The sequence below is a fragment of the Catharus ustulatus genome, chromosome 21, assembly GCF_009819885.2.
Source record: "Catharus ustulatus isolate bCatUst1 chromosome 21, bCatUst1.pri.v2, whole genome shotgun sequence".
In the NCBI taxonomy this organism is placed as follows: Eukaryota; Metazoa; Chordata; class Aves; order Passeriformes; family Turdidae; genus Catharus; species Catharus ustulatus.
The window spans coordinates 2,604,610-2,631,900 of record NC_046241.1 but is presented as its reverse complement, the minus strand read 5'-3'; the positions used below and the strand labels follow the sequence as shown (position 1 = coordinate 2,631,900).

Here is a 27,291-nt window from a genome sequence, read left to right as displayed (position 1 = left end):
TTTGCACAGGCAGGAATGCCAGAGGGGGAATTCACAGCCAGTGCTGGTGCTCAGGGGGCTTTGGGGGCTGCTCTCAGCTCGGTCTCTACCCCAGGGATGCACTTGCAAAAGGAGAGATTGGAAAACTGCTGTGGATCAGCTGATTTGTGACTGAAAATCCAGCCACATGTGCTGCCCCTCCTGTAGCTGAGCCTCTCAGCCTCCAGAGCTTTTCCTCCCTGTGCCTCCTCCATCCCACAGGAACTGCTGTCCAGCCCAGCAGCACTTGGACACCACAGAAATGTCTCTTGCTATTCCTCTGCAGGTGAATCTGGTCCTGAATGAAGGGAAATCCCTGGGCCTCATGATCCGAGGAGGGGCAGAATATTCCCTGGGCATCTACATCACGGGTGTGGACAAGGGCTCCGAGGCAGAGAGCACTGGCTTGAAGGTGAGAGTGATCCCAGAGAGGGTGGGAGGTGACACAGGAACCTGTCCAGGTGGGTTTGGGATGTCCCCAGAGGGGGACACTCCACACCCTCCCTGGGCAGCTGTTCAGGGCTCTGCCACCCTCAGGGTAAGAATTTCTTCCTCATGTTGATGTGGAACTTGTTGTGTTTTGGTTTATGGCCACTGCTCCTCATCCTGTCACTGAAAAGCCTCTGGCACCATCCTCTGACTCCCCTTGGAGTTGTTTATATGGATTGATGGGATCCCCTCTCAGTCCTCTCTTCTCCAGACAAGTCAGCTCCCACAGTCTCCTCAGCAGAAAGTCCCTCCCACCTGCTGCCTTAAGATTTTATCTTACTCAAATCCTGTATTGCATTAGTGTGTAACTCTAAACTCCTTATAAAGTGTTAGTTAAATGTCTCCACATTTTGGTCAGACAAAACAATTCCTCTGGGCCTGAGGTGCAAGGACACCCTACAGCCTCAGGCCTTGGAAAGTATAAACAAAAGTGAATTGTGGGGGAGCAAACTGGGGGTAAATGAGTTCATTACCTGCAGCTGTAATTGGAGGATTAACCCCTGATACACAAATGGACCACATTTATAATTGTGTGAAAAACTCATGACCATCATCCATCTGGGGTGTAGCCTCTGGAAGGCTTTGCCTGCCCAAGGTGTAGCTACTGAAAGCCTTTAATAAATCCCCACTTTATTCTCTGGATCTGCTCTAGCCTCTGTTCTAGGAGCCACTCCAAGGCATCCCCCCTCTCTGAGCTGGCAGGGCAGAGATTTCCATGAAAGATCCTGGTCCTGTCACTGTCCCTGCCGCTCTCCTCCAAAGCCACAGGGTCTGGAGGCTGTGCTGGGCACCAGGGCTCCCAGCCTGGCTGCAGGGCAGGGCTTCAGAGCCAGCTCTCAGCTGGGTGTGCTGAAAGTGCCACCCTTGGGACAGTGATGCATTCAGAACCTATAAATGAAACACACTTTTCAGATATTGTTAGTGTAGGAGGTGAGATAAAAGCTGGTCTTTATTGGAGGCCTCCAGGAAAATATGGAAAATATCCATGAAAGCTCCTCCATGGGGTTAACACTGTTTTATAGCAAATTAGCATAATTGATAACAATCACCAATTAGGAACACAAGTGGGATGCAATTCCCCCCTGTTCAAGCACCTTCTAAATCCTCCCCCCTCAGGTGGAACTGAACTTTGTTGATGAAAATGTGTCTCAAAGAGCTGGATTTTGGCCTTGGTTCCCCAAGAGAACCAAGATGGGATAGGGGCTAGGAATGTGTTTTGTCTTTCTGCCTATCAGGGCAGGGAAAAGCACTGGGAAGACAAAGTAGGAATGCAACAACAGGCTACAGAGCTCTAAATATATGTGCAAATAATACAGAGCATATAGAAAAGAAAAAAAAAGATAAAAATCACTGGGCATCAATAGAGCAGGGCTGATCCATCAGCAGGCTGGCTCAGGGACCTCAGCTCATCCACACTCCAGCAGGGTCCTGAGGGATGCTCTGGGCTTGGGCAGAGCTGGCTGCAGAGCTCTTGTGAAGGGAGATGTGCACTCACTGACCCCAGCATGTGAAGGGAGATGTGCACTCACTGACCCCAGCATGTGCACACATCACCTCTGAGCTGCTCCAGCCTTCCCTGCAGGTCCCAGGGTGTTCCCTTCTCTGGTCACAGCTGATCCTGGAAGGGACATTTGGGGTTAACACTGTGTATGTTCACCAGTGGAATAAGTTGGAAAGGGAACAATTGCAAGTATCTCTGTGCCAGGCAGGAATGGGGCACGTTTGACACTCAGGCTCCTCAAGCTGGATCATTTGACTTCAGTCACAGTTTCTTTTCTGGTGTGTTTTTCCCTCTAAATGACCCAGTTCCCTGCAATGACATCCAGTCACTGCTTGTTCCAGTGCAATCTCCTGGGCTCTGAGGGTCAGTTCTTTCCTATCCCTAAGCTGAGATCTGATGCATGTTAAACTCTGAAATGTTCTCCCAATCCCCTGGGCTGGTGCTGGGCTGCAGAGGATGAGGAGTGATCTGCTCTCATCCCCTCTTTGTTTGTGCTGTGAGCCATTTCTTGGGCTCACTGATCCTAAAGGTCTTTTCCACCCTAAAGGATTCTGTGTTTCCCCATCATTCAGCCCTTGGCTGTTTAGGGGTGGACACGATCCTGTCCCTCAAGGTGCTATGGCACTGAGGTCACCAGAGTTCCCTTTGTAGCCAAGGAGACTTTTAGGGGTAATGCAGCCACTGCTGAGCTGTCCTGGGCACTGCAGGCTGTTCCCCTTTGTGCCACAGAATAAAAATGCTGCACTGGGAGGTTTGGATCAATCCAAGTTTAAATCTCCCTCAGGCCCTAAGCAGGAAAATGGACCCTGGGCCATGAGGGGATCCCTGGGGCATGGGGCAGGGAGCAGCAGGAGCATCCTAGAGATGGCAGAGTGCTTTTCAGAAATGCTGCTGGAAGCTCCCTGCAGCACCCCAGAGTGCAGGATGTTCCTCTGGGCTGGCACCTCTGCCCACAGCCCTGGCACCTCTGCCCACAGCCCTGGCTGGGTCCCCAGCTGTGTCCCAGGGATGTTGGTGGGTTCATCAGCGAGAGGGGCAGAGCTCTGGGGCACAGGATTTCAATGCAGGGACAGGAGGAGGCACAGGACAATTTGTTTGTGCTTGGTAGAGCTGGGAGGGGAGGGACTGGCTGGAGCTGCCATGGGTGACATTGCTGACACCAGCATGTTTGTCCCCTGTGCCAGGGTCAGGATCCAGCCCCCAAACCCAGGAGCCTGAAGGTTTAAATACAGGATAGGAAAGAAAAAGCTGCATGGTAGAACCCAGAACCATGGGGGGTTGAGTTTTCTGTATTTTCTGGCATTGACCCTCTGGAGAACACTGTTTTTGACCCAAGGCCTTGGAGAAGGCTCCAAAATTGAGTGATGGAGTTAAAGTCACAGGTGTGTAGTTAAATAGAAGTGTGTGATTTCACTTGGTAAAGGGTAAATTTGAGGGTTTTATAATGTAGCAATAGGTATGGGACAAAATGGAAGATTTTGCATGTTGTTTCTTTCTGTCTTTTTCCTTCTTCTTCATGATTTCAGGCAGTATTTCTGGTTGGACAGTCAGTGATGCACTGCAGGTCACAGGAGTTTGGTTATTGGGTCAAAAATATAAATACTATATATGTTAATTCTCTATGGGACTGTTTAGCTTTAGAATACCTTGTACCTAGCTTGATTCAGCTCCATTTTGCTCATTTTTAGCTGGTAGCTAGAAGCGTTCCAGAACTCTCTGTTCTTTAGATAAGATTTAATAAACAACCAAGCCCAAACACAAGAAAATTCATCTCCTTCGTATTTTTAATCCTGAGTAAAAACAAAAGAACCTACAATCAAACCACTAATTAAGTGGTACAAATACCACATTTACAGCTGCATTGTTTTCCTTGGTGTTTTTTTCTGTTTTTTCTGTGCTGCTCCAAATCCCTGCTTTTGCTGCACAGGGAAAATCACTGCTGTCCTTTGTTCTGCATCCCCCTGGCAGTGAGCTCAGCAGAGATGTCACAGGGACAGTCCCAGCAGCAGAACTGGCTGAGTCCCTCCATCCTCATCCCATGCCAGGAAATGACCACACTCAGCACCCAGCGCAGTGCCAGCTCCCTGTCCCTGTCCCCCCAAGTCCTGCCACTGTTGTTTGCACACCTGAGCCTGTGCTTGTTGACTCTGGAGATCTCCCCCTCACTGCTCTGCCCTCCAGGCAGTGATTTGTGTGTCCAGCAGGCTCGTGCTGTGCTCAGTGCCAGGCTTGGTGTGATTTGAGATCCTCACAGGTGCTTCCCACCCTGATTTGTGTATGCTACAGGCTGTAAATTCAGTGCTGCCTGGAGGTCTGGAGATAAAAAAGCCCTTTTATGCCCTGCTGTTAAACATGGTCAGGTGTAGATTGCTGCTCCAGGTGCTGGTGGAAGGGATGTGATGCCACAAGGAAGCAAGAACTGGTGGATAAATGTGATTGCCAGGTAATTTGTTGCTCTCTAAAATGGAAATGTTGTGGGTGTGCTCAATGTGGGCTCAGCACAGCCTGGCTGGGTTGATGGGAAGGTTCCTGTGGCTCCTTCTGTGGGGTTTGCTGCTTTCACTGAGTTTGTCACCAGAACTGAGCTGGTTCTGAGCTGATGTTCAGATGAGAGACAAGGCAGGAATTGTTCCCTGGCAGGGTGAGCAGGGCTGGCACAGGGTGCCCAGAGCAGCTGTGGCTGCCCCTGGATCCCTGGCAGTGCCCAAGGCCAGGCTGGACATTGGGGCTGGAGCAGCCTGGGACAGTGGGAGGGGTCCCTGCCATGACAGGGGTGGCACTGGATGATTTTGAGGTCCATTTTAACCCAAACCAATATTAAATTTTGCCAGACATTTTGTTTTTACCTCCTTGTATCTATGGCACCAAATCAGAATTTTGGACTCTTTTAATAACAACTAAAATAAATAATTGATGTTTTACACTTCCCTTAAATTTTGATCAAAGGGCAAACAAAAGGAACTGAAAGCCAGGCAAAACCATGGAAGCTTCTCTGAGGCCCAGAAACTTTTGCCAGTTCCAGAAACAGGAACCAAAGTCCTGAAATGAGTGTCCAGAGGAGCTCCAGCCCTGCTGCTGCTGGTTCAGGTGCTGCTGTTCTGCTCCCTCAGCAGGCAGAATTCCAGCAGGAGCCAGGCTGGATCTCTGCAGTCAGTCAATAACTAAATATTCATAGCCTTGGCCTTGGCCTTCTGATGTTTATTCATTCATGAAACTTCTGACAATGTGTTCTTTGGGCATGTTTTAAAATCTGCTGCCTCGGAGGAAGTTCTGGGAGTGAAGAAGTGGGGGTTAGCAGAGGGCTGCAGAGGAGGGAGGTGACTCAGCCTTGTTTGCTTCCAGCTTCTGTCCTTCCTGCCTCCTTTGTGACGTTCCCAGTGGTGCCCAGCACAAGCTGAGCTCCTGATGCTGATCCTGGCTCTGCTGGCCCTCATGGCTTCCCTGCTTATTTTTCCTGGTGCTGCATTTTGTCAGGACTGGGGTTCTTTTTCTTCCTTAAGCCGTTTTTTGTTTTCTCTCCTTGACCTTTACATCAGAAATAGCAGATTCCAGGGAGCTTGCTTTGAGCAAACAACTCAATATTGAGTTCCCAGAACGAGGGCTGGGGTGAAAAGGGCTGCCACCATCCATATTTATCCAGATATGAGAGGAGAGGGAAAGGGAGGCTGTAAACAGGGAGAGCTGAATGATTTGACGTCAGCAGTGGCTGTCGTAGAACAAAGAGTAATTTAATCTGAAGCTCTCCAAGATCATTGTGTCCAACCATTGCTCCACCATGTCCCCAAGTGCCACATCCACATGGCTTTTAAATCCCTCCAGGGGTGGGGACACCACCACTGCCCTGGGTAGTGGACAACATTTTCCTTATTTTCCTTATACCCACCCTGCCCTCCCCTGCCCAGCCTGAGGCCGTTCCCTCTCCTCCTGTCCCTGTTCCTGGAGCAGATCCCAAATCCCCCCTGGCTGTCCCCTCCTGTCAGGGAGTTGTGCAGAGCCAGAATTTCCCCCTGAGCCTCCTTTTCTCCTTTCCCAGCTCCCTCAGCCTCTCCTGGGGCTCCAGCCCCTTTCCCAGCTCTGCTCCCTTCCCTGGACACAATTTGGTGCCATCTGTGAACTCCCTGGGGCTGCCCTCGAGCCCCTCACCCCAAAGCCATCCCTTGAAAGCTGCTTTGAGATCTGGACACAGACAAATGTTCTGGAAAAGAGAAGCTAGGTAAAAGTCTTGTGGCTCCCTCAGAGTTTGGGAATGAGCTGCAAAGTGAGAAAGTCACTCAGGAGGTTCCTGGTTGTGGTACCCAAGATGTTTGTCCTGGTCCTTCCAATGGTGTCACCTTGATGTGGACAGAAATCTCCTCTCCTGGGGGGCCACCAAAAACCTGCCCCCATCAGTGCCACAACCACTGCCAGCCCCACAGAGCCCCTTCCCTCCTGGGCTTTCCTGCCCCCTCTGTGTCTGTTCCTGCTCTTTGGGCTGCAGTGTTTGGGGCAAGGGCCCATTTTCAGCCAGCCATGCCCCCCTCATTCCCTGTCCTGCTCCCACATCTGGCCTGGATCCCTCCAGGCTCTGCTGGACATGGATCATCTGCCCTGCCCCCTGTCCCTCCTGCAGAAGCTGAGCACTCCCTTATTTACTGTGAGCCTTAATTTGGTCACTTCCAAATTGATCCATACATTTTCCTGCCCATAGCTTTAATTTCTTAAGGGCTTTTGGTAATAATTATTTATGCTGGGGAGAGGCTCCTTCTACTTTAGTGGTATCTCCAATGTCATTTAGCCTCTCTGCTGGCACTTTGGTGGCATCAAACAGGACTGGTGCCAGTGCCAGCCCACTTGGCATCCCTTGGCATGTTCCCAGCTCTGTTTGCTGTCATTTAACTCTACCTCACATTTAAAATCTCTTGCCTATTTTTCCATCTGTGCGATTGAATTTCTTCCAGAGCCAATTCTCATTATTTTAAAGAGATTTTAGGTGCTCAGAACCCTTGTCTGAAGCCCATTAAGTTTCTCTTGATTTTACCTCCCCTTGCCCACTGTCTCCAGAAGGAGAAGGAGCCAGGGCTGTCATCCAGGTGTTATTTCCCAGCTCTCTTCTTGTCATGGTCTGTCACCTTCTGTGTGTTGTGTTCAGCCCCTGCATTTCAGGCTGCAGTTTTCCCTAGGAAGTGAGAGTAATCCTCATTTTCAGAGGTGTTCAAGCATTCAGCACATCCTGGATATCCACCCACCATTAGCTGAGAACAACTGAAAAGTAGTTCCTGAAATATCCAGGGCAATAATTTTCCTGCGTTTTATTATAACTTTTTTTTTATGTCTTATTATTACTTCTTTTATTCTGTGCTAGTTTGCAGCTGTGAATACAGCAAATCATTTCTCAGGGCCAGCTTTTGTTTTAGTAGATGCTTCTTTTGCATCTCTGCAGTTTTTTTTACTTTCCCACTTGACCTTGACTTTGGGGGGGAAAATATAATTATTATCTATGTTAGTTAGCAAAAAATCCAGAGCCACTCTGGTTTCCCTGATGTTATGAGAGCATACCTCTTGGTTCACTCTTAAAGGAGAAGTGAAAGGAAGATTATTATACCTCTGTAACTGTTCTGAACCAAAAAATCATGAAAATTTAATCCCTGGTATGGAAAACCATTACAGATTCATAATTACAATAAAACTGCCTAATCAAATTTGGATTTTTACTGTTTTGGGGCTGCAGTGGACTCTGTGTTCCTTGTCTGAGCAGCAGGGGACTGTCTGATGGATCAGAAACACCTGGGAGATGATATTGGTGCACCTGAGCAGGTGTTTCTCTTGGCACTTCAGGCTCTGGCATAATTCCCCTCCCCTGTTACATTGGTAGGCAGCAATTTTCTGACAGTGGATTTAAAGCTGACAGCTCAAAGGGAACCTGAGATATTTGTGGAGCCCCATGGTTGGGAATGTGGTCATTTGTGTCATTTGCCTTCCTCTGGGACCCCTCCCTTCACACTTCTGGGATATTTTAGGTCATTTCCAACACAAACCATTGAACTTTATGATGAGGAATGAGGCAAATCCACTCAGGGTCCCTGGATGGAGCTGAACAGGGAGCTGAGCTCTGCTGCATCTGGACTCAATGATCTTTTCCAACCCACATGATTCCATCTTGCTGCAGGCCCTTTTTCCCCTCAGCACCAGTCTGAGCATCCTTCCAGCCTCCCTGAGCCTCTCTGTCCTTTGAGCAGAGGGAAGGGCAGGCAGGAGCCCTTCTCTGGCTTCTCATTATTGCCAGCATTATTTTGTACAGCTCCATCCAGCCCCCCCACACCATCTCCTCTCTAAATTTAACAGCCTAATCTCTTCCATCTGTCCTTTCACAGGCACCTTCACCTGCCACTGATCATTTTTGTTTCACTTCTCTGGAACTTTTCTCTCCCTGTGTCTCCTTGATGGCCAGGCAGAGAAGAAAATCCATTCTGTGCTTTGGTAGAGCTGAGCTAGGCCATGATTAAGCTAAGAAAAGGCAGTTTCAAAAATGTGGTTCATCAGGAACAGGGTGAATTGTGATACTGGAGTTAGGGGAACAGCCCTGGATGCCCTGGGAGCACAGAGGAAGAGGAGCTGGGATGAAGGAAGGGTGAAACACTGGGTGGGTGCTGTGTCTCAAACAGGGCCAGGCTGTCAGGAAAGCTCCTGGTTCCAGCCAAGGCCTTGGCCACAAAATGAAATCTCTTAGGAGCAGCTGGGGAGGAACAGGAGAGGAGGGATGGAATGCAGCTGTGCCAGATGCTGCAGTTTGCAGGGATTTGGAGGCTGTGGTCAGACCCTCCCTGCTGCATGCAGAGATCTGAGGTTTGGGGCTTCCACAGATGGTTCCTGTGTCCCATGGCAGCAGCAGGGCTGGGGCTGGAGGCCTTGATGTCTTTTGGGGTTGGTCTGGTTGATGGAGGAGGCTGGGCAGACCAGTCTGATCCTGAACAGCCCCCTCCAGGCTCCACAGGTCCTCCCTGGTGCCAGCCTGAGCATTTTCCCTGGTCCCTCCAATGGCTGTGTCCCTCATCTGGAGCGGGGTTAGCCTGGGCAGCACCTCCCTGGAAAGCTCCAGGCTCAGTCCATGCTGATCCCACAGGTGGGTGATCAGATCCTGGAGGTGAACGGGCGCAGCTTCCTGAGCATCCCCCACGATGAGGCCGTGAAGCTGCTCAAGTCCTCGCGCCACCTCATCATGACGGTGAAGGACATCGGGCGCCTGCCCCACGCCCGCACCACCGTGGATGAGACCCGCTGGATCAGCAGCTCCCAGCTCGGGGAGACCCTGCTCAGCTCAGCAGGGTACGTGCCCAGCCAGCTTTTGGGGGGTGTGTCAGCCCAGAGCCCCGTTCTGTCCATGCAGGTCCCCGTTCCGGGGTCTGGCTCACGCATCTCTGGGCTGTGGGGTGAGCAGGTGTGCACAATGGTGTGCTGTCCCTTCCCCTTCTCCCCTGCAGAAGGTTTTGGCTCTCCAGAGAGGAGGGAAGGTGCCAGGTGCTGTGCCAGCACCAAGAGACAGCTCTCAGTGCTAACTGACCTTCTCCCTCCTCGCAGGGCAGTGGGTGACCATGCCATGGACGTGGCAGCCAGGGTAAGACATTCCTGATGCCTTGTGAAAGTATCACTGCTGCTGGGTTTTATTTTCCGTGGGAGGGAGGGACCTGTGCTCCTAGTTATAGCAGGGATGCTGCTTTGGGATTTTAATGGGCCATGTTGGCAGCTGTGTTCTACAGAGTGACACAGTGGTGTCCCCTCTCCTGTGCCACTCCTAAGCACATCTGGTGCCCTCCAGCCTTAATGGCCGAGGGGCAATGACCACCCATGGACCCCCTCCACCCTGCAGAGGTGACCATGATTCCTTCCTCATGGTGGCTGTCTCTGGGCCCTGACAGCTGCAGGGATGTGTCCCAGAGATGTGTCCCTCACCAGGCACAGGGACTCACCCCTGCAGCTCTGTGCCAGTGTCTTCTGCCCACAGCTCCTTGCAAAGCACATTGCTTTTAAATGGAAATGAAGTAGGGAGGTTTCACAGGTGGCTCTCACTGATAACAGCTTTGTGCTCTTTGCTGGCAAAACATGTTCCCCAGCCTCAACTCCTCTCTGTCTCTGGGATAGTCAGGGTCTTGTCTGGCTCTGTGTCCCTGTGCCAACTCTGCCTGGGAGGAAACACTAGGGACCTCCCCTCAGAAATCCCTCTCAAAGGGAAAACGTCTTTCATCTGCAGCCAGGCTTGTCTCTCCCTGGGGCTCCTTTGGTTGCCAGTGGCTCTTTCCTCACTGGGGTCTGCTTCAAGCTGGCAGTGGGGGCAAATGTGCATTTTCCACAGGAAGGGGAGCTGGCATCTCTCCTGTGGCCCCAGTTCTGCCAGGGAGGAACAAAGCCTGGGATTAAATCACTGCCTGGCTGAGGGACAGGATCTCCACTTGCTGAAAAGGGATGGGAAACTCAACTTGTGCTGCATGAACTCAGAGAATCAGAGTATCAGAGAATACCCTGAGCTGGAAGGGTCTGAGAGGATCATCCTGTCCCTGCCCAGCCCCCCAACAATCCCAGCCTGTCCATCCCTGGCAGCGCTGTCCAAACGCTCCTGGAGCTCTGGCAGCCTCGGGGCCGTGCCCATTCCCTGGGGAGCCTGGGCAGTGCCAGCACCCTCTGGGGGAAGGGAAGAGCCTTTCCCTGAGCTCCACCTGACCCTGACACAGATCCAGCCACTCCCTGGGTCCTGTCCCTGTCACAGAGAGCAGAGCTCAGCTCCTCTGATCATGGCTCTGGAGTTACCCAAACAAGTGGTGACACTGAAAGCCTGGTGAATTCCTGGGGGTGCCTTCCTCCTGTCATTCCCCAAATCCTCCTTCCAGTCTGATTCCAGCTCCTCTCGCTCACAGCAGACAGGGCTGGTGGGCAGAGCCCAGAGCAGGGGCACTCCCTGGTCCAGCCTGGCTGTCTCAGCAGGGCACTGCCCTCCTTCCCAATGCCCCAAGCCTGTCCCCTGTCCCCTGCAGCCCGTGTTCTACCGGGGGCTGGCAGGCTCGCAGGTGACCCTGAGCACCATGGTGAACCAGACCCGGGTGATGCTGGAGGAGCAGGCACGGCACCTGCTCAACGAGCAGGAGCGCGCCACCATGGGCTACTACCTGGACGAGTACAAGGAGGGCAACATCTCTGTGGATGCTCTGGTCATGGCCCTCTTCGAGCTGCTCAACACACACGCCAAGGTGAGGCCCTCACCAGGGCAGGGATGGCTTCCTGGGGCTGGTGGGCTGAGCAGAGTCACTGCCACGGTGTGGGCATTGTCACAGTGTGGCCCAGTGCCTCCAAGGTGATCTCAGGGAAAAGGGGGAGGCTATGGGAGCCAAACCCACCTTATCATGGGACCAGCACAGAATTCCACCCTGGTTTGGGTTGGAAGGGACCTTAAAAGTCACCTCATTCCACTCTCTGCCATGGCAGGGACCCCTCCCGCTGTCCCAGGCTGCTCCAGCCCCAATGTCCAACCTGGCCTTGGGCACTGCCAGGGATCCAGGGGCAGCCACAGCTGTGCCAGGGCCATTCTGGGGGGTGCAGGCTGGTGTTCAGTGGCAGAGGAGCTCCTGGTAACATTCAGGACCAGACCTCCTCCATCACCTGTGGTACATCTGCTGGCCATGGTGGGAGGGAGGTCTCCAGCTTTCCAGGACTGTGATTGTGCTCCAACCTGTCTCTGGCTGTGTGTGCCTGGCCAGTTCTCGCTGCTCTCCGAGGTGAGGGGGGTGATCTCCCCACAAGACCTGGACCGCTTTGACAACCTGGTGCTGAAGAGGGAGATCGAGTCCATGAAGGCCCGGCAGCCCGCGGGGCCCAGCACCGACTCCTACTCCATGATGTCCTACAGCGACACCGTCTCGTCCTCCAGCAGCCACTTCACTGCCACCACCGTCAGCTCGGCCCGGGTGTGTCCCTCCTGCCTGACCCCTTCCTTCAGCCCCTCCTCCTGGCACTGCTGCACAAACTGCTTTCCTGCAGTGCTGTGCAGTCATTTCACCCCACAGGGAGCCCTAGCCTCCCCCATGGATCCCCCAAAGCTGTTGTTTCTGTGCAGTCTGGGTGATTTGTAGGTGATGCCATGAGTATCAGTGCCCCTGACACTGAGGTGCTGCTGTCCCCTGCTCCAGGGCTGCATGTCCCTTCATCCCAGTGAGGGACAGAGCCTGCCTTGCTTCCAGAAATCCACTGGAGCTGCATCCACACAGCAATCCCAGCAATGCCCCACTGCCCTGCCGTGCCTGCTGCTGCTCCCCAGCTCTTAAAGCACTCCCTAAGCATGCTGCCCATCCCAGTGGGAGCCACAGTGACCAGGCACTGCATCCCTCTCCCAGCCCACTCTGCAGCACTGAGCAGCAGCAGCACTCCCACGTCTCTGCCAGGCCCTGTCACACGCACCGTCTAATTAAGTTACTGTAATCACCTCAGACTGTGCAGGCACACAGCCCCCAAATTAATTTCCTCGCCATAAAATGCCTTTCATCATAAATGCATTAGTAACCTTGGAAATTAAACCCTTCATAGAAAGCAGGAGGAACAATGGGCTCTGTGCTGGTTCCTCAGCCAGGAAAGCAGCCCGCGGTGGTGGATGGGGCTGTGGAGGGTGCACCCAGCACAGCGCCTGGGGGACAGGGGAGGGGGCTTTCCTGGGGCTCTGCCTGCTTGTGAGAGACCTCAGAGAGTGTCAGAGCATCAGAGCTGTGCTTGTGTCCTGTCAAATCCACAAGTTCCCACCTGCTCAGCTCAGGAGGGATTTCAGTGCGATCCTTTATGGATCTGCAGAAACAAAGTGAGTTTTGGTCTGCTCTCCAAGGAGCTGCTGGGAGTTTTTTTCTGAGGTCTGGCACAGGTGTGCCAGGATGGTGTGCTGAGCTCACACCCTGCTCTCATGCTGTGCCCATGCCTGGGGCTGTGCCACGTGCTCCAGGTGTGCCTCCTGCTCCACAACACGTGCCAAACGGGGCTGCCTGGACCAGTGTGTGAGCAGTGGCCCAGCCCCACCTGGCACACCAGCCCAGAGCTCAGGGAGGGACACTGCTGTGGCACGGAGAAGGGAGTGGGCAGCACTGCTTTAAAAGCTTCCTTTGGGAGCAGGTGTCCCCTGGTGCCACTGCAGGGCCCCCTGGCTGTGTGGCACCTCCCTCCATGGGTGTGAGAACACACCCTGCTCCCAGCTCTGCCTGCTGCTGGCACTGCTGCCATTGGAAATGCTTGTGCCCACTCGTGCTGGAACAGCTGCCAAGCAAACAGCACCAAGGTGGATGGGTGCTTGGATAGAGGAGAGATGTGGGGCAGGGTCCCAAAGTGTTCCCTCTGCCCCCAGCCCCTGCTGCTGTCCCCTCCCCAGCACCCCTCGCAGGGGGGGCTCACTGCAGCTTCCCAGCCAGCCCTGCATGCAGCTGGGTGTGCATTCTGCAGGGTGGGTTTGGGGATGAGGGCAGCGCTGTGCTGGGATTTCTCAGCTCACTCGTTTGTTCTGCACCTTCCCTGACGTTACATTTTCACTTTTGTGCTTGTTTTCCTCTGCTCTCCCCCTGGCACATCCCAGGAGCGGCTCCTGTGGCTCATAGACCTGATGGAGGTAGGGCTGCCCTGGCTGGGTGGGTGTGTGTGGGCAGGGAGGGATGGGCTGCCCGGGGGTGCTGCAGCTCCTGCACAGGCACGGCCACCTCGTGTCACCCACCTCTGTCCCTGTGTCTGCAGAGAACAGCTCCTGCTCCACCCCTGGAGCTGCAGTGCACACCAGGCTCAGCTTGAGCCACACCCAGCGGGTGCCTGAGTGCCACGGACACCTCGGGGGTGGGGTTTTGGAGAGACCAGCAGAGTTGGAGCCTGGCAGACCCCACAGTGCCCTCCCTGCCCTGCCTGCTGCTGTGCTGGGTGGCTGTGTGGGCACCCTGGATAAACACCAGTAGAAAATCACAGAACACAGAATGGTTTGGGTTGGAGGGACCTTTAAAGCCCATCTGATTTAACTGCCCTGCAGTGAGCAGGGACATCTTCAAGGTGCTCAGAGCCCTATCCAACCTAGCCTTGGATGTTCCCAGGGATCCAGGGGCAGCCACAGCTTCTCTGGGTACCCTGTGCCAGCCCTGCCCACTCTTTTTATAAAACTCCTTCTATCTAATTTAAACTGACCCTCTTTTAGTTTAAAACCATTCCCCTTCGTGTTATCACAAACCCTGTTAAAAAATCTGTCCCCATCTTTTGTACAGACCTCTCCAACAGTGAAATGCCACATCAAGGTCTCTGCAGAAACTCCTCTTGCCAGCCCCAGCTCTCTCAGCAGGCTGCTCACACCCCAGCACACACCCTTAGCATGAGGGAGAATTTTCCTCGTGGGCCTTGGGTGTGCTGCAGTTTAGGGGTCAGTGCACCTGCACTGTGTGTGAGGAATCCTCAGCCAGGCTGTGGAGGGGCTGGGAGCAGGCTGAGGGTGTGGAGCTCATTCCCTGCTCCTTGGCCAGGAGGAGCTCACAGGGTGAGAGCAAAGGGTGGTGCTGAGAGCTGGGACAGAGGACTCTCCCCAAGAGCTGCATCCCTGTGGGAATGGCTCTTATCCAGCAGAGGATGCTGCAGCATTCCCAGATGGAGTTATCCCAGGCACCCCAGACTGTGGGACACAGATCTTTTTGGCTTTGTGACCAAACACTGTGACACCAAACCTGTCCCACAGCTTGGTGAGGGAACTGCCACCAAAAACAAGCAGGGTGAGGCTGGGCAGGGCCTGCCATGGATAAGTGATTCCATGAAGGAATGTGTGAAGGATGCTTGGGAATGACACAATGCTGTGTTTGATGGTGCCAGCCATGGGTGCTCAGCCACTGTCTGAGTGTCACCAGCACCTCCTGGAAATCCTGGGACTGCAGGTGAGTCCTGCAGGGTAGAGATCAGCTGCAGACTGCAATAACCAGAGCAGTGGAAACTCCTGATTTTTCTGGCATTCCCTTTGTCCCTACCTCCTGCCCAGCCCTCAGTGTTGGGATGAAGGAATTGATATCCCTGTGGGTTTTGTTTTTCCTCTCTACCACCTCCTAGCAAAGCTGCTGCCATCCAGAGGTGCCTTCTCCTCCCAGGGCTGTTTGCAGAGGTGCTGGCTTGCTCCCAGCTCCCTGGGATATCCCACGTGCTGGGAATGATCCTCTCAGGGGATGAGGATAAGGACAGAGTGAAAGCACTGTGTGCAGGTCATTATACATGCTTAGAGCCCCTCAGCTCTGGAGCAGAGGCTTGTGGCTCCTCCATCCCTGTGGCTGCATTCCAGAGTGGGAGATGGAAGGGAAGAGAGGAGGGAAGCCAGGTTTATTCCCAGGCTGATGCAGTTGTTCAGAATTGAAACCCCACAGGACTCAGGCTGAGTAGCTCAGTGAAGCTCTCGTTAGCAGTAACTGGAAACTAGGGGACTGATTTGGAGCTGAGAGGTTAATTAAAGGTTGGGCTGTGTTCCCTGGGGAGGTGGCAGTTTCTCCACCCTTTAATCTGCAAATGAAAACTGTCTTCCTGTCTGAAAGATGCTCTGCAGCTCCATCACTCCTGCTGGGGACTCTCTTTAGGATAAGAAGGACAAATGTTTCCCAGCTGCCCTGAGGAGGGGCCTCACCTGGCCCTGGTTTCTATGAGGAACTGAAAAACAGATGAGGTAGAGGAGCAGGAGGGAGCAGCCTTCTCAATAGAGACTCATTTTTCAGGGCAGTGGCTTCCATGAGTCTTTCAAGGGAAATCCAGGAAGGCACAGCCTTGAAATAGCCAATTCCTGGAAGCAAATGTGCTTAAAAGTCGTTGTGTTTTATGGCCTAGAGCAATCACTGTTTAATTGCTGTTGCCCCCAGAGAAACCAGCCTGGGGAAAGGAAAAGCTCCTGCTCAGACACTGCAGCAGCCAGAGGTGCCCTGAGGAGGAGGAGCAGTGTCCCTGGCTGGGGGGACAGAGCTGGCAGTGGCACAGGGACACAGGGACAGCTGCTGTGCCCAGCCAGGCTCTGCAGAGGAGCCACAGCTCAGCACAGACTAGTCCCTGCTGCGAGGCCAGAGCTGGGACATGGCCTGGGTGGGCACAGGGCTGGGGGAAATGGCCCTGGCAGGTTTTAGGGGGCATCAGGCAGATTATTGCCATTTTAGTAGCTACACAGCTGGGACAGTTTGGCTGCTGCAGTCATGTTCCCCAGAGCAGCTGTGGCAGAAGTGTCCCAGGCCAGGCTGGATGGGTCTTGGAGCAACCTGGGAATAGTGGAAGGTGTCCCTGCCCATGGCAGAGGGTTGGAATTAGATATCTTCAAAGTTCTACCCAAATCCTTCTGTGATTCTCTTTGAAAAGCCATCTGCCCTTAAGTTGCAATAATTGAGGATGAGCTTTCCCAAGCGAGGCCTTTACCTGTCACTCCCTGAACAAGCTGTTTCTTTGTGTTCTCATTCTCCAGGGCTCCTTCAGCAGCCACAGGGATAAAAGCACTTTGCATCGATGTTTTTGCTGCTCCTCTAATGGTCTTAATTGCCTCCCGTGTCTATTTTGGGACACGAACATCTCACAGCAGCAGCCTCCAGCAGCTGGGGGAGATGCAGATGCACCAGCGTTTGAGCTAATCAGCTGTTTACCCTGCAATAAATAACAGGCACTTAAACACAAACGGTGCCTGCCCCATCCAAACAGCCCTGCGGGCGTCACAAGAGCCCAGTTCAGCCTTCCTGAGCAGCAGCAGCCCCTCCAGAGCAGAAGGGTTCCTGCGGCTGGGTGTGCCCTGGCAGGGGCACCAGGGGAGCTGGGGATGGTTCCCCCTGGCAGAGGATTCCCTCAGCAGGGCCAGGGTTTCAAACCCTTCCCCAGCTCTGCTGTGCCCCCCACTCTGCCAGCCCTGCCTTGGCCAGCTTTGCTCTGCTTGGCTGCATCCCTGGCCTCTCCCTGGGCCCATCCCTACTGACAGATTTCCACAGGAAATCCCTTCTGGGTTTCTGGAGCTGTGATATCCTCCAGAGTGTGGTGTGGCATTTCCTGATGACATTTTTTGACTCATAAAGCATCTTCACTTTGTATCTGAGACCCACTGCTCTGAGTTGCAGGGGAGAAGAGTTTTAAATTTCTATTGTCCTTCCTCTGGGAAAAAAAAATCCAGGGACTGAACCTGCAGGGTTGGTTCCTTCCCTCCTTCCAAATTCAGCAGGAGCCGCTGGTTTGGGCCTAGAGGAACTCACCCACACGTATCAGGTCCACAGCATGCTCTGAGAACATTCCTTAGCTTGGGAGAGCCTATCCCAACAAAGCTGGGGGTCTCCAGGGCACCTTTGGGTGAGGCTGGACCTGCATGGGGAGGGGTTTGGAGCATCCCTCTGCCTGTCCCCATCACACTGGCCCTGTGCTGGTCACTCCTGCTGCTGTGCCAGTCGCTCCTGCTGCTGTGCCATGCTGTTCTCTCTTCCTTCTGTGCCCCTCAGAACACGTCAGAGATGGAGGGAGCTGGGGACTGCCACCAGAGCAGCATCAACACCCTGCCAGATGTGTCCCTGGTAAGGAGCTGGGTGGGAGCAGGGGGCAAACTGGGGCTGCTGGGCTGTGCCCCAGCTCTGCCATATCAACCCCCAGGGGAGACACTGAACCCAGCTCAGGAGATGGGCTCAGGAGAGGGATCCTGGCTGGCTGGAGAGGAGCAGCCGTGTGCACACCAAAGGTTGGGTGGGTTGCTGTGCAGCTGTGCTCACTTGTGAGTCACGGTCCCATTGTCAGAAGGTCAGGAAGGTGTTTCTGTAGCAACCAGCTCCTTCAGCCATGCCAGTGCGAGGAATGAAGATGCACTGAGCTGGCCCTGGTGTCCTACCAACTGTGCTTGCTTTGGCAGGATGACCTCTCCTCCTTCCCAGAGGAACCACCCAACTTCAAGCCTCCTCCTCCTCCATCAGCCCCCCAGAGCCTGGACCCCTCCTCTGCCCAGCACCGCCTCCCAGGGCAGGACAAGCCCAAGCGCCCCTCCTCCGAGTCCTCCCAGTCCGGCCTTTTCTTCGTTGCCCCCCGAAACCCCTCTCCCCCCGGCAACCCCCCCGAGAAGGACACGCTCAGCGTCACCTCCACGGCCTCCACGTCCACCGAGGATTCCGCCCCCAGCGCCATCTACGCCACCATCTCCCCGTCCCCGCACGGCTCCCGCAGGCCGCCCGACGCCCCGCTGGCCCTGCTGAGCCAGGCCCCCATCGGGCCCTTCCCCAGGGTGCAGTCCCCCACCAGGCTGAAGAGCCCAAACCCCGAGGGGGTGCAGAGCCCCCCGTCCCCCAGCCCTCCTCCCCCGCCCGCGCACCCCGCGCCCCCTCCCCCGGACAAGGGCAGCCCCCAGGCCGTGGCCAACCAGCATTTCATCATGGTGGAGGTGCACCAGCCCAACAGCGAGCCCGACGTCAACGAAGTGAGGCCCCTGCCCCAGGCCAGAGGTGGGTGTCACCTCAGCAGCTGGAAAAAAACATCCCTGGGGCGTTCGGGAGAGATGAATGGGACAGGACACGCAAGGTTTTGGGGTTTGTCGTGGATCTCATGATCCAAAGGTTGGAGCATCTCTCCTGTGGAGACTGAGGGAGCTGGGGGTGCTCACCTGGAGAGACTCCAGGGAGAGCTCAGAGCGCCTTCCAGGGGCTCCAGGAGAGCTGGAGAGGGACTGGGGACAAGGGATGGAGGTGCAGCACACAGGGAATGGCTTTTCCAGGATTAGATGGGCTATTGGGCAGGAATCGTTCCCTGGCAGGGTGGGCAGGGCTGGCACAGGGTGCCCAGAGCAGCTGTGGCTGCCCCTGGATCCCTGGCAGTGCCCAAGGCCAGGCTGAATGGGACTCACTCTGTGGAAGGTGCCTCCATGGCAGGAGTGGGAGGAGATGAGCTTGAAGACCTTTCCAACCCAGGTCATTTGTGATCTCAAGGACCAGAAATAATTCTGCTCTTTTCCCATTAACTGTGTATTTTGGGGGAGAAAAAAAAAATTCTAACTGTGCTCACACTCAGCTTAAGAGAAAAGAAGTGGAGGTGAGGAAGCAGTGTGTGGGGTCTCAGGGGGTCCCGGAGATGGAGAGGAAAGCCCAGGGGGAATCTCAGAGATTGAGAGAGGAGGGGAATCCAGGGGGATCTCTTGGAGATGGAGAGGGAAGAGGGGTCCCAGCGGAATCCCGGCATCCCTCGGAGATGGACAGAAAAGGGGATTAAGAGGGGGTCTCTTGGAGATGGAGAGGGCATCAAGGGGATCCCAGGGGTCCAGAGGGATCCAGGGAAATCCCGGAGATCCAAGGCAATCCCGGGGGTCCAGGGCAATCCCGGGGGTCCCGGAGCGTTCCCGGCCCCGCGCTCGGGACGGACGCGAGTGGCAATGTCGCCCTCGTGTGGCGCGGTGCCGTCACTGCAGGCGGCGCGTCCCGCAGGTTAATGCGAGTGGGGGCAGCACCTCCAGCACCGCCGCTGCTGCTGCTGCTGCTGCTGCTGCTGCTGCTGACATTCCCAGCCTCCAGCTGCACCTGGGCTTCATCCCCAAAGGGCAGAGAGCTCCTACATGGCAGCACCTCCTCACTTGGCTTCGTCCCTGTCTCCTCCCTGACCCTCCTGAGAAGCCCGGGCTACATAAACTGGCTTCTAGCAGGATCCCTGAATGCATCACTCTCCCTCCACCCCAGTTTGGGATCTGGGTTGGATTCCAGACCGAGTCTGAGGCCACTTGTCTCTTGACGCTGCCTGTGCACAGCTCTGCTCTTCTGACAGGAGGGTGCAGGGAGGTTGGGCTCAATCCCTTCTCCCAGGAAACAGGCACAGGACAAGAGGAAATGTCCTCAAACTGTGCCAGGAGAGCTTCAGGTTGGATATTGCGATAATATCTTCACTGAAAGAGTGGTCAGGCATTGGGAGAGGCTGCCCAGAGCAGTGGTGGAGAGCCTATGAAAGAATTTCAGGAGATCCCTGAAAGAATTTAAAGGCCATGTAGATGTGGCACGTGGGGACTTGATTTCGAAAAGGCCTTGGCAGTGCTGGTCTTATGGTTGGACTCGATGGTCTGAGAGGGCTTTTCTCACCTAAGCCATTCCATGGTTCTGAAGGGCTCTGCTTGGGAGCCTTGCTCTGCAGCTCCGGTGTGAATCCCAGGGAAGCTGCCCGGTTCTGGACCGGAGCTGCTCAGCCCGGGAGCAGAGCTGCCCGGCCCTGGAGCGGAGCTGCCCGGCCCTGGAGCGGAGCTGCCCGGCTCTGGAGCGGAGCTGCCGGCTCTGGAGCGGAGCTGCTCGGTTCTGGAGCGTAGCTGCCCGGCTCTGGAGTGGAGCTGCCCGGTTCTGGAGCAGAGCTGCCCTCGCCCGTGGCCCGTGTGCGCTCGGCCAGCCCGGCCCTGGCGCTGCCCGCCCGCTAACGCCGCGTCTCTCCCCAGCCTCCACGCTCTCCCAGCTGTCGGACAGCGGGCAGACCCTCAGCGAGGACAGCGGGGTGGACATCGGGGAGGTCGAGACGAGCGGCAAGGACAAGAGCCGGCAGCCATGCCCCGGGAAAAGCCGCAGCCTCAAGGAGGCCACGAGGAGCGAGGGGGCGGCAGAAGGGGCGTCCAAGCCGGTGAGGGGCTGGGGAGCTGCCCTGTGTGGGAGGGGGCACTGGGGATGTGTCCCCTGCCTTGGCCAGCCCGTTCCCCTCCCTCTGCCCACAGGCAGCAACCGCGTGTCCATGCTTAGCTGGGATAGAAAGGGCTCAGGAGTGGCTGAGAGAGGCACTGTAGGGCTGATTCACTCTGTCCTGGGTAAATCCCATCCCTCCCAGCTCCAGCGAGCATGGGAGAATTCCTGGTACTAAAGGGACATCCACAAACCACGTGAATGAAGTCACCTGTCGCCCAAAAGGGAAGGTAGCAGTGGGTGTCAGACATAACTTAGAGGGTTTCTGATGGTGGTGAGGCTGAGGGACACAGGCAGGCAGGCACAGAGCTGCTCTGCTCCTTCCCAAACCCTTCCAGACCTGCCCAGAGCTGGGATTTTAGATGTCAGGAGTCAGAAAGCAACTGCAGGCTGTGTCTGTCCCTCTGTGCTGGCCATCAGGGTCCCTGCCTGCTGTGGGGCCCTGGCCCAGGGAGCACAGCTGGCACACGGTGTCCAGGCCCCCTTGGCAGTGCTACCATCTGTCCCCACAGCCCGGGCTCCTGGAGCCCACGTCGTGTCTGATCCGGGTGTCCAAGAGCGCTCCCACCCTGGGCATCGCCATCGAGGGCGGCGCGAACACGCGGCAGCCGCTGCCCCGCATCGTCACCATCCAGGTACATCCTTCTCCTCCCTGGGCAAACCCTTGAGCCCTGGCCAGGGGGTTTTGGGGGTTTGTCCGTCCCACCACACAGCCCTGCACCTCCCCAGGCTGTGTCTGTGTCCTGTGGATGATCCCATCCCAGAACACCTCTCCTGGGAGCCAGCCGTTTGCTCCAGACATCTCCGAGGGGAGCAGGGCACTCCTGAAAGCTTGGCTGCTCTCTCCAGATGTCTGGAAACTGCCAGACAGAGGATTGAGGAGGGGGAATGGTGGATGGGAGCCAGGGAACTGAGCCCTCCGGAGCTGTCTCCCTGTTTGCTGTTTACTTGGGGCAAAATTCAAGTTATTTACAGCAAAAAAAAGCAGAGCTGACTTTGCCTTGGTTATTCTTGGCCATCCCAGCTGGCATCATGCTCCAGGAACAATCAGGGGAGAAGCCAAATTCATCCCCTCTCCCCAAAAAGTGAAATATTTCACATCCATCATGTCAGATATGAATTTTTTTTCCCCCTGCTTGATGCAAAGAGCAGTGGGAACATGAGCTGACCCCTCTCTCTGTCTCCTGCAGCGGGGGGGCTCGGCACACAACTGCGGGAAGCTGAAGGTGGGACACGTCATTTTGGAGGTGAACGGCACAGGGCTGCGAGGGAAGGAGCACCGGGAGGCCGCCCGCATCATCGCCGAGGCCTTCAAGCTGAAGGAAAAGGACTACATCGATTTCTTGGTCACAGAATTCAACGTGGCCCTTTAGGAGCGGGGTTTGGCGGGTGGGGAGCACTCGGATGGGGATGAAGGATGGCGCCGAGGTGTGACAGCAGCGTTCCCCTCGCCGGCCGCGCCACCCCGCACGCGCAGACACCCCCAGCTTGTCCCCAAATGTCCCCCCTGCCTCGCATAGGGCAGGCTGAGAGCGGGCACATCCCTTAAAGTCTCCGTCCCTGTCTTCTCTGGGGTAGGGAACATCCTCTCCCCTCGGCCAGCTTGGGACCGGGGCAGGAGGATGGCGCAGTCTGGGTGTCCCTGCTGTCATTAGAGTGCCACACACACAGCAAGTGGGTCCCTGGAGGGAGTTTGGGGGGATTGCTGCTCCCTTGGGTGGTCCCCGAGGTGCCCAGGTGGGTGGGGATAAAGAGAGAGCAACCGGAGGCCTTGTAAATCGCTGGCAATGTCGTCGTATTTATATATACAGAGCTTGTGCTTTTAATTTTTCAATAAATCTATCAGGGTAGAAAAAAGGCTGCACTTGGGGGGTGCTTCGGGGCTGGGGTGAGGGGTAGGAAGGAGCAGAAGTGCCGGGATATTTTCCTTGATATCCTGGGAGCTTCCCAGGGTGGGCAGGGTGGGTGGGAGTGCAGTGGTGGAGGTGGTGGGCTGGGAGGGGATGGTCTGTGTCAGCCCCATCCCATCCTATGGATCCCATCCCATCCCATCCCATCCCATCCCATCCCGTCCCATCCCATCCCATCCCATCCTATCCCATCCCATTATCCCATCCCATTATCCCATCCCATTATCCCATCCCATTATCCCATCCCATTATCCCATGCCATCCCATCCCATCCCATCCCATCCCATCCCATCCCATCCCATCCCATCCCATCCCATCCCATCCATGAGCAGCGCTCCGCCAGGGGGTGCCCGCGCTGCATAAATTATGCTAATGAGGTTCCCTCAGCCGCGGCTCTGATTGGCTGCCAGCCGCGGGATAGGCAAACGAAGGATGGGCGGGGTTTATGCTTATTATGTCCCTCCCCGCGCGCGGATTGGCAGAGAGGGAGGATATGCAAATAAGGGCAGGCCCCGCCCCCTAGCGCCGCGGGCCGCGCTTTTGTCCGGCGGGGCCGGGCCGGGCTGGATCGGGACCGGGGCCGGGATCAGAATCGGGATCGGGATCAGAACCGGGACTGGGATCGGAATCGGGACCGGAGCCGCCCAGCGCCGGCGGAGGAGGCGCCGGCCGGGCCCTCCCTACAGGTGGGCAGCGCGCGGGGCTGGAGGCGCCTCTCCAGCGGTGCCCTCGGGCCAGATGTGCCCCAGCTGTGCCCGGGGGGAGCGGGAATGGCTCGGCTGCTGCCTGCAAGCCGCCTACTGCAGCTGCAAGGAGGGAGAGGGCCCCCGGGGCGCCGCCGGATGCACAGCTGGAGGCACAGCTGGAGGCACAGCCCGCGGGCCCCATCCCGGGGCCGCATCCAGAGCTGCGGGCTCTGCTGAGCCCGGCTCTGCTGAGCCCGGCTCGGGCAGGGCTGGCTCACGAGCCAGGAGCCGCTTGGGTTTGCCTGGGCGGAGCGGGGGAACCCTGAGCCCCGGCGGGGTCCCTGCGGCCGGGGACATGGGACACCCGGGAGGATGCGGGACACGCCGGGAGGATGCGGCACACGCCGCTCCTGCCCGAGGCGTGTCCTCCCCACGCCATCGCAGCCTTCGTGGCCCCGAGGAAACTTGTCGTAACTTTTCTTGTGGCGGTGCCTCCTCCCCGCCCGGGCCGGAGGATTCCGGGAGAGTTTCGTCAGGGGCTGCGGAGGCGGCTCGGAGGCACGGCCGGGGCTCGGCCGAGGCTGCGGGGCCGGGAGCTGCCGGCGGCTCCTCCGGGGAACTTCGGCTTCAGTTCCGCGTTTTATTGAAGGGACAGCCGCGTTCCTGCAGCCCGGGGTGTCCCGTGCTCCGCCGCAGCCTCTCGGTACCCTCCGGGCAGGGCTAAATCACCTCTGAAAGTTCAAGGGCAGCCGGAGAGCGCGGCAGGGCAGGCTCTGTCCGTGAGAGCTGGGGATGAAAGAGCTTCAGGGAGAGCTCAGAGCCGCCCCCAGAGCCTAAAGGGGCACCAGGAGAGCTGGAGAGGGACTGGGGACAAGGGATGGAGGGACAGCACACAGGGAATGGCTTCAAACTGACAGAGAGCAGGGATAGATGGGAAACTGGGGAGAAATTTTTGCTGTGGGAGGTTGAGGCCGTGGCACAGGGTGCCCAGAGCAGCTGTGGCTGGCTCACCCCAGCACAATGACCCGGGCCAGCTGCCCTGCCGTGTCCCCAGCCTCTCCCTGCCCTGTGCTAAGCAGGGATCTCAGGCGGGGGGACAGCGGCAGCGCTCTCCAGACGGGGATTAGGGCTGTCCTTCAGGGCATTACGGCCATCCGGCCCTGCGGGTGTCTGGACTTCAGCCCTGGGGGTGCACCCGGGGTGTCCCCGCCAGGCCAGGAGGGTCCGTGTGCCAGGGACGGGGTGGGAAAGAGGAGCTGTCCTGCCCTGGGGCTTTGCTTGGCTGCAAGTGATGGAAAAATGACATTTCTATGAGGTTTTGGTGCCAGTATGGGGGGCTGGGGGGGGACATGGCCCCCCAGCCGCTGGAATTGGGGTGACACGTGGGCTTTGGAGTCGTGGTGACAGGCGTGCGCTTTCAGAGACCAGGGAGGTTTGTCAGGCTCTTCCTCGCTGTGATGGTCCCGCCCTTGTTCTACTAGGAAATAATGCAAACTAAGAACGCAGCGTTTCCGCTTCTCTGCCCTCTTTCATGCCCATAAAAACGGGGCTCTGTGGTCTTTAAAAAAGGGTTTATACACCAGGAATTTCTCCCTCCTGGAGCGCAGACATCCCTTGCCAAGTTTCAGCCCGAGGCCGTTCTGGCCTCCTTCAAACCTCCCTAAAAGAGCTGCAAAATATCCATCCCTTGCCTGGGACTGGGTTTAAGCACTTCCCCTGCATCCCAGACGGGCAGGGATGTGCAGGGAGGGCTTTAACCCGTCCCAGACCAGCGATTTTTGGGACAGAAGGAAGGAGGGTGTGGGGATGGAGGTGTGGGGTTTAGAGCCCCCCATCCCCCTGCTCTGCACAGGGCTGACAGGGCAGTGAAGGCAGAGTGACAGCAGCCCTGTCCCCCCCTTCCTTGTCACCGAGCGAGCCCTGGGGCGGAGGATGCTCCTGTCTCCTCTGCTGTCACCACTGATAAACCCAGCGGTGGGTTTGGTGCCGGCCTTGGCGGCTGCTGCCTCCCTGCCCCAACGTTAATGGGCTGGGCGGGCTCAGCCTCGCACCTCCGCCTTTCCCGAGGGGCAGAGTGGGACTGGGATGGGATCGCTGCCTCCGAAAGGATCAGGGGTTTGGGGCTGAGCTGAGCACCTCCACCCCGAGCCACAATTTGGGACAGCCCTGGCTGGGATTTGTAGGGCAGGAGATGTGTTGAGGGGCTGGGGCAGAGCAGAGTTCAGGATTTTCTAACTGAGGCTTTTACATTTCTTTGTAGCTGTGTTTTCAGTTGCCTGTTGCAAAAATCCTGGCTTTCGAAGAGGAAAATTAAAATATATGGTTGCATTTCTACACACACATTTGGGATTGTTTCTGTTTGATTTGTGGCTGCTGAGCACGAAGCCACATCATTTTTCAAGCTTTTCTGTGCTCCCATAACGGCGAGAAAATCACTTAGAGAGGGGAAAAGAATCTTGAGATTTTTTTGCTCTTGCCACCATGACCATCAGCAGAGGGACTTTCTGGGAAAGCAATAAATGTGGCTGGGTTTGGAAGTGGATTCTGCAGCCTCCAGCTGCTGTGGGAACCACTGCTCAGAAATGGGGTGACAGCCAGTGGCATGTGGGTTAGGCATGGCCTCCTTCAAGAGATGCAACATCTCCATCCCTTGCCTGGGGTGGGGTTAAAGAAACACCAGAAATGTTTTGGGGATGTTTTAATCTCCTTTATCCCAAGAGAACAGGACCCCCAGGCTCCCTTCAGCCAGCACTCTCCCTCTGGGAATCCTGGGTGTGGTGTTTGGGGCTCCTCATCGCTCTGGGATCCTGCAGGGCTCCAGGTGGGATGGGAGGCACTTCGGTGGGGATCTCTGGGATATGTGTAAGGATTTGGGGCTGGAAACATCCCAGCTCAGGGAGGAGCTAAAGCCAAAGTCCCTCTTTGGTTTCAGTAGCTCAGAGTCCGAAGAATCCCATGGGCAGCCCCGTCCTTCCCGGTGGCAGGAGAAGCTGTGGAGCATCTCCAGGTGTGGAGAATGGAGTTATCCCCTCGGTTATCCCCAGGAGGTTTGCAAGACCCTAAGGGATGCTTTGGGGTTTGCTCCTGCCTGGAATGTCCCAAGGATGCAGGCAGGGCTGGGAGCAAAGCTGCTGCAAGGATGATGCCCTTGGTGTCAGGTGGTGCTGGAAAACAGCCTCAAACCTCACAAACACCCAAAGAATTTGCAGATCTGAGGCTTGGGAGTGGATGAGAGGACTTTTCCCAGAGCACATGGGTGCCATGGATAGGTTTACTCCTCATCACCACCATCCCTGAGCCAGCAGCACCCCAAAATCACCACAGCACCCTCTGGCTAAGAGCAGCCACCCCAGGGACTGTGCTGTGGTTTCATTAGCTTGTCAAGCTGTCCTCTGCGTGCCACTAATTACACAGTAACGAGCTGGCTTAATTGCCTGCTTGTGAATGTGCCAAGACAGGCCACAGCTCCTGGGTACAGCCACAGCATCCCTGGGATTGTGAGCAGCATCCCAGGATGGGGCCAGCTGGACCCTCCCTTTGGGAATCTGGGCAAATTTCCAAGGATGGGGTTCACCTGGCTGAAATTTGGGGCTTTAAATCTTAATTTTAGGTCTCCTGGAAGGTCCTCACGCTGATGTTTATTGGAACAATTGCTGATGGTCTCAGGGATCTCCCTCCCCTCCCTTCCTACAGCATTTTGCTCTGAACTGGATTAAAAAACAAAGGTTTTGGTGGAAAATGCTGTGGAAGGAGGGTTCAGCCCCCACTGCGCAGGGCCGGATGGGGTTAAAACTTTTGTGGCCACCTGCAAACTTGCAGGAAACATCATTTCCTCCTTTTGCAAAGCTCGGCTGCCCCACAGGCACAGGAAGGTGTTGGGCTGCTCAGAAGGACTCTCCTTGGGGTCACGGTGATGGGGATGTCCTGGGGCTGCTGGTACAGGGTGAGTGTCCCCTGCATGGGGCTGGTGGTGCCTGGTTTGACCCCCAGGCCAAACTATGGGGCTCAAATCCAGCAGAGGGAGCATTGGTTGGAAAACCCCGTGGCCTTTCTTGCCACACCCA

At 56.0% G+C, this 27,291-nt stretch overlaps 1 protein-coding gene across 1 annotated transcript in view; it reads left to right on the top strand.

The window, feature by feature from the left end:
• WHRN (whirlin) overlaps positions 1-22,482 on the top strand; it is a 46,445-nt gene extending 23,963 nt beyond the window's left edge. The window contains exons 3-13 of the mRNA XM_033077751.1: positions 305-430; positions 9,108-9,310; positions 9,563-9,599; positions 11,011-11,223; positions 11,731-11,937; positions 13,578-13,610; positions 17,455-17,526; positions 17,856-18,438; positions 20,397-20,575; positions 21,144-21,266; positions 21,822-22,482. Of these exons, the coding sequence (XP_032933642.1) occupies positions 305-430; positions 9,108-9,310; positions 9,563-9,599; positions 11,011-11,223; positions 11,731-11,937; positions 13,578-13,610; positions 17,455-17,526; positions 17,856-18,438; positions 20,397-20,575; positions 21,144-21,266; positions 21,822-22,004 (1,959 nt within the window). The 3' untranslated portion in view covers positions 22,005-22,482. The remainder of the gene's footprint in view (positions 1-304; positions 431-9,107; positions 9,311-9,562; positions 9,600-11,010; positions 11,224-11,730; positions 11,938-13,577; positions 13,611-17,454; positions 17,527-17,855; positions 18,439-20,396; positions 20,576-21,143; positions 21,267-21,821) is intronic.
• Positions 22,483-27,291: the final 4,809 nt, after the last annotated feature.